Source organism: Labeo rohita, chromosome 23 (genome assembly GCF_022985175.1).
Source record: "Labeo rohita strain BAU-BD-2019 chromosome 23, IGBB_LRoh.1.0, whole genome shotgun sequence".
Classification (NCBI taxonomy): Eukaryota; Metazoa; Chordata; class Actinopteri; order Cypriniformes; family Cyprinidae; genus Labeo; species Labeo rohita.
Window position 1 is genome coordinate 6263357 of NC_066891.1, and position 9970 is coordinate 6273326.

General features: G+C 34.3%; 1 protein-coding gene across 1 annotated transcript in view; it reads left to right on the forward strand.

The window, feature by feature from the left end:
- Positions 1–232: 232 nt before the first annotated feature.
- The window catches only part of reps2 (RALBP1 associated Eps domain containing 2), a 51071-nt gene continuing 41333 nt past the window's right edge, over positions 233–9970 (forward strand). Inside the window, 1 exon segment of the mRNA XM_051095950.1 lies at positions 233–535. Coding sequence (XP_050951907.1) covers positions 356–535 — 180 coding nt within the window. The 5' untranslated portion in view covers positions 233–355.

A 9970-nucleotide genomic window follows, 5' to 3' on the forward strand; every position in this document is an offset into this window, starting at 1 on the left:
TATGCAAATGTAAACGTTTACATTTAAAGACTAAATAGGCTATATCTTGAATCTATTAACGTACATCTTTATTACAAAATTTACATTTTAATGTAAGTATTAAAATGAAAGTAATCTTACTTCTAAATAGTTAATTTGGTGTGTGCACTGAGAGTTTGTGTGGTTTTGTGGCGCCTCTCTGCGGTCGGATATGGTACTGACTCAAAATCAGCAAATCTTCATCTGAGTTCATTGTGTGTGTGAGAGTGTGTGTGCCTGTACTAGAGCACCGCAGAGCGGACGCGCCTCCCTCCGCCACAGGGCCACGGAGAGGCCGTACGTCTGGACGCCCGGCGTCTGCGGCTCACGCTCGGGGATGGATCAGGGATCCGCCGCGGGCACAGGAGGGACCTTTATTTCCCTGAGCGACACTGAACAGAGATGTTACTCCGGGCTGTACACGCTCTGTCAGCCCGACAGCAGCGGCAAACCGGCGGCGGGGAAAGTGGCGGAGCTGTTCCGGGCGTCGCAGCTGCCGGCCGAGACACTGCACCAGGTGAGTGTACGCAGATTTCACCGCCGCCCCTCAGCACTAGACGCCCTAGGGGGCTACGCGTGCTCGAGTATCAGATATCTGCTGTGTCTGGATGTACGGTATGTGGCGGTGTTTTCAGCAGTGAGTAAAGTTAAGGGACATGCTTGTGCCTTGAGGGCGTTTATGGTACAGTGATGGTATCAGATGGTGATACTAATAGTACTCTGATATGTATAGGCTACTATAATTGAATGAGTGCCATATTCATACAGCACTGTAATGACATGGTTCTTCAAGATACATAAAGGAATTTTACGTGGCCAGAATCACATTACAGTACCATGCTACTTTTTGGCACTTGAAAGTGCTTTATGTGATTTATACTCTTACTGTACAGTAGTATATATACTAGATTCAGTGGTGTATGATAATAAAATACTTGTTTTATAACTTGTTTCTCACATTGTTTTAAATGGAGAGTTTGCATTTGCATCACAATTTAATCAGTTACCTGGATGCACGGCCATATTGGCGATACTCAGATGTAAACAACAGCATGGATTGCACGGTTAATGTACTACTGAATACGTTGTTCTGCTTATTTATGCTGTCTAAAAAATGTGTGGAAGCTGCTAAATCATATAGAGAAGGCCTAAAGTTAATAGGTGGTAAAGAGCAGTATTAATTAAGATATTATCCTAATATTTCACCTGCCTGACTGGAAATGATAAGCACAAACACGAATGTTATCAAGGTTCTTTCCCTGGAAATCCTAGTTCAGTTTGGCCATCCACAAACGCCTTTTGTTCCTCAGTTTTTTGCACTCTTCTCCTTGATTTGTTATAACTTTAGGCATTCTATATTACTCCAAATGTTTTTCCTTGTCTGACCGATTCGTACAGCCCAAAACATGACAATAATTGACCATTTACTGCAGCAATAATCAGCAAAATGTGCGAGTTTCATTCGGTTTAGTGGCATTGTTTACATTCAGTGCACCTAAAAGAAATAAAATGTATTCATTTGCTGTTATTAATAACATGAATTGACGTAATTACATTTCGACAAGGTTTCGTCAAACTAATTTGATTAAGTAATCCAGATTACATGTAATCAGTTACAATATGTTATTTTAATGAAATTAATAAAGTCAGTCTATATTATACTATAGAAGTGTACTATACTAATAATTTAATAGCTTGTTTGCCATTCTTAGTACAGTTGATGGTATGCTATGGTATTGGGATGTACCGGTATGTTTACCATAGTATTGAATGATATCCTATTTATATACCTTGTTATTGCTGTTGTACTATGCCCCAGAAATGTGTAGTGTTTATACTAGATGCTGTATTCAGTATATACTTATTTTGTGGTATATTATTTGCATATATATGCTTATATTCTGACTTCACACTGTTTGAGAAATACTATGATTTATCTTGTTGTAACTCGCAGTAGAGTAATTGTAGCTATTTGATAGTAAAATGCTGATTTTAGGGTCATGCGCTTGTTTTAAAGACGTTGAAGATTTAATCAGTATAAAAACACTGTGATTCATTTTGAGGTGCATTTAAAGCTTTATTCTTTATAAACATCAGCATTAGTACTGAGGATTTTCTGCTGACATTTGCATTGCTGGGTATTTTTTACAATTGTAAACACTAGGATGCGTCATGGTGTCATTTGACACGTCATATGAGTCAGGTGAAAGGTGTTTACCATGTTCAGTCAGACTCTTAAAGCTTTGTGGGTGGTGTTCAAATACTCAACTCCACAGTTGTGTTGTCACTGAGGGTGAATAGCCGTGTGAGCGTGTGAAATCTGGATGACAGGAAGGGTGCTGCCTCATTCACACACAGATAACACTGGGCAGGACTGGCTCACAGGACTGGCTGTTATGGGTGGGATCCAAAATAATACCTAATTTCACTTCAGTAAACCTTGAAAAGGTTTGCATGTTGCTCCGGTTTACAGAACGCGTATAATAATCTGGCAAGAAGTTCGCATTGATTATATTAGTTTTATTTTAGTCTATCAGAAATGGTCTTCGCTCTGTTATATGTTTAAATTAGTTTTTATTTTTACATTTTCTATTTTCGTAATTTTGTTGTGCCTTTGTCATTTTTATTAGTTTTTTTTTTTTTTTGTAAACATTTTAAATCATTTTTTTATTTCATTTTTAGTTATTTTAGTACATCAGCTTAAACTAAATGAAATGAGAACTCTTTTCTTTACAGTATTAAATAATTTTGGTGGTTTCTATGCTGTCCTATGCATCTTTTTCATTTTATTTATTAATTTTATGCACCAAAAACAGTCTTAATTTAATAAATAAATACAAATTTATCTGCACCCTCCCTCTGACAATCTGAATTACAGGGAACGTTTTTTTTGCTACTGTACCTTTAAGACTTGTATGTAAATAGCCATTTTGCATGTGCTTTGCCTTGCGCTTTGCTCATTTCACATTTTACTCAATGTGAGTTATTGTGGTGTTTAGGAATAGTAGTAGCCTACTGTATATCTGGCCTACTTATTACCTCACTGTGTCTGACCGGGTCAAGTTTCTGAACACCCAGTTGGCATTGTTGATGTGTTAAATTGGACAGTCATGTTTTAGTATATTAATCTGATGCCAGAAGTTTTTGCAACTTAGTTTCAATAAATAGTCTTTTCAGATTAGGGAAGCTTCGAACCCGTTTTATTGTCCGCATACTCTTTAATTTAAAAATTAAATTAATTAATAAATAAAAAAATACATTCTCATAATATACACTACCTTTCAAAAGTTTGGGAGTCAGTATTCATATTTAATTTTTTTTTTTTAATAAATTAATACTTTTATTCAGCAAGGATAGATATGTTGATCACACTTGAGACATTTAATTCTTTTGAAATTTCTATTAATTAAAGAATTCTAAAACAAAAATTAATCAGCACAACTGTTTTCAATATTGAAAATAATAAGAAATTGAGCATCAAATCAGCATATTAGAATGATTTCTATAGGATCATGTGACACTGAAGACTGGAGTAATGATGTTAAAAATTCAGCTTTGCATCACAGAAATAAATTACATTTTAAAATGCATTCAAATAGAAAACACTTATTTTAAATATTAAAAATGTTTATAAATATTACTGTTTTTACTGATTTTTTTTTTTTTTACTGAAAAAATCTTGGTGAGCAGAAGAGACTTCGTTCAAAAAATGTTCAAATCTTACTGATGCCAAACTTTTGAATGTATGATCTTGTGTAGTCTTATAACATATAGAAGATCTTTGCTTTCGGCTCATATTTCATTGACTTTCAGGCACAAGTAATCTTGTGTAAACGAAGACAAACACAGGCGATTAGATGAAGTGTGTCTCAGCAGGATTTGGCATGGAGCGCTGCTGCAGTGTGCTTGGAGAATCATCTCTTTGTGTTCCTGCACAGACAGGAAGTCCAGCATGTCCTTCTGCTCTGTTTCCTGTCCGTTTGCCCTGGCTTGGCGACCCATGCTGACTTAACCCCTAAAAGACGGGCAAGCACACACCCACACGCACAAAAATATTTGGGAAGGCCACATTAACAGGAAGCTTCACACACAGTCATGCTGTTTTTCTTTGTGTTGAATTGTAGGGATGAATTTCATAGCCAGTAGAGTGATTTTTGGATGTGATTTTTCTCTTGAACTGTTTGTTGTTGCTCTGCCATTTTGTCAAATACTCTCTTGAAAAACAACATTAAGTAAGTTTTGGCCCTTTTATACTTGTTTCTTTCATTTCTGGTCTTATTTTTCAAAATGCATTAGTAGTACATTTGATTTTGAAGAATTTTTTTTTTAATGAAATATTATGAAAACACCTCTGATGTGTTTTTTTTTTTTTCCTTTAAAAGGGGATGAATTTACTAGTGCAACATCTTAGATAACAGGTTTAGTGTTTTGAAAGTGCACTATATAGCACAAGTCAGCAATGTTTTCAAATGGATCCCAATCAGTCTGTTGAAAAATTTGTTATCATCTGGTATTTTGTACATATCAAAATGCAATAAAAATCAAGATTTTTCAAGGATTTTTTCTTAAGGTCTTATATGTTAACATTGGTTAATGCATTAACTAACAATGAACAGCTTTTAAAAATCTTTGTTATTGTTAGGCAATAAAATATTCATGTTCATGTTAGTTCACAGTACATTAACTAATGTTACCAGATACAACTTTACATTTTAATAATGTATTAGTAAGTTTTGGACTTAATAACTAACATTAATATGCTAAATAAATATTGTTTATTTTAAGTTATATAGTTAATGAATGTTAAACAAATGAAACCTTATTGTAGAGTGTTACATAATTTTTTCCCTAAAATATGTCTATATAGTTTTTATTATTATTTATTATTTTTTAGTATTAGTTTATTTAGTATTTTTAGTTATTTTAGTACTTCTAGTAGGTAGGGGATATTACTGTAACTAAAACTTCAAATAAAACTCTTAAAAACAAATTTGTTACTTGATATAAAAGAAGTGAGTAATTGTAATAAAAATATTAAAAATGTTTTTTAATAAAAGGCAGAATTTACCATTTTAATTTAGTTTAACTTAGTTTAATGTACTAAAATAACTAAATCTAAATAAATTTTAATAAAAATATATACATGTATTTAAATAAATATTTATATTTAAATTTACATTTAAAATATATTTTGAAATAATAAAATATATTTTTATGTACATTATTTATAAAATATTTATATATAACGTCGACTCAGATTATATTGAAAATGGCAAATATAAAAATACAAACTTATTTTAAATATTAATAAAAACGAAGTATCTCAGTGATAAAAAAGTCAGACATGCCCCTTTGCCAGCTTTGATTCCTGGTTACTGGTTTAAACTTGTCCCAGGTTTTTAAAAGATTTTTGGGTCAGCACACCTTAATAGCGTCAACGATTGATTGCCAATTAAGTTTAGAATACAATGAATTTAGGCCCAGATTATGCAGAGCTGTAATATCTGCTAATGGTGGATATTTTGATGAATCGAAAATTTACGTTTTTTCTATGTATAAGCTGATGTCATAAAATATGTTTTCGTAGTTTGTGTTGTCCCTTATCAGTGAAAAATTATCACAAACTAAAAAGGATTCGTGCCAATATTGCCACTTTTCTAGGGCGTTTCCAAACTTTTGGAGGGCAGTGTTATATTTATTTTTTCACTTAACGTTTATTTTGTTTGAGAATTGCAACTATTTTCATGGTTTTAATTTCAGTTTAATGGTTGACAAAAGATCATAATAAAGGCTCTTAGTGTCTCGATCATCTTCAGTGTCTCCTCAGTCCCTCATTTAAAGTCTGTCAAGTTAATGGTGAGATAATTAAAGCGATACACAGCTGAGAGAGAGAGAGAGAGGGAGACGCGCATGTCCAAAGGGGAATAAACGAGTCATTGTGTGTCTCTGGAGGTCTGTCATCCGCTCAGATCCTGCTGTGAGCGAGTGCTGATCTCTGAGTGCTCTTCTGCTCTATGTAGATCACAGTCCCTGGTTCACTGTCGAAACAGGAAGTAATTGATGTATTGCTTTACATGAATGACAATCAAAGTTCTTCAGTGTTTTGATTCTTGTGGAGTGACAGTTTTTTTTCAACCGCAACTAGATATTTACATGTTCTAAGGAACGCAAATCTCTGCAACATGATGCAAGAATGTTCTGTGTGGGTTCTTTTTTGTTACTTGGGCATTGCTAAGTGATTGCTAAAGTTCTTCTTTTATTTATTTTTTTTTTTAAGTTATATTTATGCGGCTTTTTGCCTTTATTTCACAGGACAGTTGAGAACAGACAGGAAAGCATTGGGTGAAGAAAGGGGGGGTGGGATCGGCAAAGGGCCTCGAGACGGGAATTGAACTTGGGTCGTCGGCAGCACAATTGCGCTATATGTCGGCACAATAACTACTGGGCTATCAGTGCCAAAGTTTTCTTTATTTTTTAGCAAGTTGCTGTGTGGTAGCTAGGGTGTTCTGGATGGTTTCCAGGGCATTGCTATGGTCGTTAAAGTGTAGGGCCCTGTGAAATCCGTTTTATTTTTTCCCAGATTCTGTTTAATTTTTTTTAGAATTCCATTTTTTATTCCATTTTAATTTTTCTGGATTCCGTTTCTTTCTTTCTTTCCTTCCTTCATCATATCTATAAAAAACATTCTCGCGACCCGGTAGAAATTCTTCGATGGCCTGGTGGGTCGTGGGTCCTTCTCATAAATGCGTGTTAGTGGAAGCTAGAGAATATGGTTAATAAAGTTTTAAAGGGGACTGGGTTTTTTTCTAGGCTTGATTGTGTTTATGGGTGCAGTCTAACATGTGTTAATGCTTTGTTTTTAAAAAACGCATAATTTTCACATAATTTACCTTTATTCTACACCATTCTGTCCCTTCTCTGATAAACGATCGGATGATTTCCGGGTTTTGTGAAGCCCCTCCCTCAGAAATACACAGTGGGCTTAGACTGATTAGCTGGTCAAGTGTGTTGTGATTTGCTAAACCGCTAGAGCGCGTTCATAAACGTCACGCCCCTCACATGCGATCTGGTTGTATTGTAAACAATGGCGTCATCATTATTGCTTATCAATTTGAGCCCGAATGAGACCCGGAGAATATTAGTGAAGAGGATCGCGGCAGAACGGCTCTTACAGGTCGTTATGTGTTGGAATGGTATGTGTTTTTGTTTGCTGATACAGAGATTAATAATAAAAAAAAAACCTTATACTTACTTCTGTTGTAGGTGAAGCTGGATCACGAATGATTTGCGTGAACATAGACGCATTTATGTAGATCAGGAGGCGCATTCCCTTCACAAACACATGTAATCCACTGTATCTTCAGCGGCTCAGATGTCGGGAGTAAATGAGGACCACTATGTTCATTATTACATCCAGCAACACAACACCTCAATCGCTCAATCGGAGATATTCTTGTCTAACTTACATCCCTGCTCCAGCATCGAAACAGTGGAGTTTGGACTGTTACAGCTGATTTAAGGCGGGTCTGATGTAAGACGCTCATGTCAATCAACTATCATGGGAGCAGCCACACCGACAGGCATCTGAGAATGGCTCGATTTGAAAAAGGGCATATGTACATACACTGCCAACACACATTAATGTTCAAACAACATGTAAAAGTCAACTTTGCATCCGATGACCCATTGAACTTTCAGCCTTGCAACTTTGCAAATATTGTTTATTTTCAAACAGCAACATTACACACTAACTAAAGTTAAAAAAGTGAAATCACAATCAACCACCCCTTTAAATATGGATAGCTTTCTTACACAAACGCATTGATTCACTTCAGAAGGCCTTTATTAACTCCCAGAGTTGTGTGGAGTACTTTTTATGATGGATGGATGCATTTTATTGGACTTCAAAATCTCAACAGCCATTCACTGCCATTACAAACCTCGGAAGAACCAGGACATTTTTTTTTAGTATAACTCAGATTGTATTCATCTGAAAGTAAAAAGTCATATACACCTAGGATGGCTTGAGAGTGAATAAATCATGCCGTGATTTTTATTTTTTGGGGTGAACTATCCCTTTAAGGTGTTTGGAGTGGTCGCCAGTTTTTTTTTTTTTATCATATTAAACCTGTTGCTAGGCCATTTCAGAGTGTTGTCTAGGGTATACTGACAGCTCTTCATATAGGCCTAAATGACTGACAGCACAGGTGTCGTGTAGGTTTACTGTCTTGTTAACAGCAGAATAAGTCTGTAGTGGGATTTGCAGCAGTTTTAAGTCTCCATCTGTCTTTTGGAGGAGAATGTTGGCATGTTAACTGCTTGACAAGAATACTGTATATTTTTATATTAGTAATTAGGGCTTTTGTCACTCACCAGGAAACATTGTGTGACAATGGGTAATTGTAGCAATGCTTGTTTTTTTTTTTAATGTCTGGAAACAGTTGTGGTGTGCTTTCCACATGAGATGTGCTTCATTTCAGCACAGCATCTGGAATCCCCATCACGCGAACGCACATGTAGTTCCTTCCTCAAATGCAGTCCTGTTCAACAACCGCTCTACATGCAGCGAAGTCACTGTTGTCTGGTAGATTAGGTGCTCCTTCCCACAATCCCCTGGGGCATCTGTTTATCTTGGAACATTTTATACTATCAAAACATTCAGACGAATATCTTGTGAATTTTTGTATTTGTAAGTTGCTTTGAACAAGAGTCTGCATAGATCAGTAAATGTAAATGTATTCAAACGCATCATTTATTCAGATTTGATTATGAATAGCAGTTTTATTTGAATTGCAAATTTAATGCATTTGAATTCAAATGCTGTTCATAATAATTTATAATTTGCTGATCGTGATTTAATTTTAAATTCACAACTGTGCACTATATAAATAAAAATGATTAAATAGTAATAATGATATAATCACTATTATTATTAAATGTAATGATTAAAGTGTATTATAAATCATTATTTTACAATACAATAAATTAAATGCACAATTCTGTTTGCTATGTAAATTTGAATTAAATTTAAATTCAAGGATTGGCTTGGAATTTAAAAGGCATTTTCAGTTGAGTTGTGAATGGTGCACAACACTGCCTGCTGTTGCATGAATTACACACTGGAGCTTTATTTAACAGGCTAACATCATAAACACCATTTTGCGGCAGAAATGATCATTTTACGGGGTGTGTCATGTGAAGTGATGTCTGTTGCCAGGAGCATAAAACTGTTTTGGCATCTGCACGTGTGTGTTGTGACGCCGTGAAATCCCTTCAGCTCCAGATGGAGGAAACAGACGGTACGTGAGCTGAGTTTGATCCGGTTGTACAGGAATGGATTTAATGCAGCTTCCTGTCCTCACAGATTTATTTAATTGACGGTTTGTCTATAGTTGAGGTCTGTTCAGTCAGGTTATGCTATGGAGGAAATGATTTAGTTAGATGTGCGTAGAAATCATAGACTAGATGATTAAAAGTTGCTGACTTTTACTAAAATATATTATATTAATGATATTATATAATAAAATATATTATATAAATATATTAATATATTATATATACAATTAAATATTTGAATATATTATATTATATTAGACTATAATGAAATAATATAATATCATGTACTAATACTATATTAAATTGTAAACTATTTTTTAAATAATGTATAACATTTTATTTATTAAATTTAATTATTATTATTATGTAGTGCTTTTACAGCAGCTCAAGGTTAATTTGCAATTGAATTATGATCAGCTGATTATAAATCAGCATCATTGTAAACAGCATTTACATAATCTAAAGTTTTTTATTAGTGTTTTTTTCTCTTACAATTTTTTTTATATAAATTATTGTTTTATTATTTAGTTATTTGTGTATTTTATAGTACATAAAAAAGTATTTATAAAATTGCCAATAGACGAAAGACAAAAAGACTTTGATATCATTGTAAATG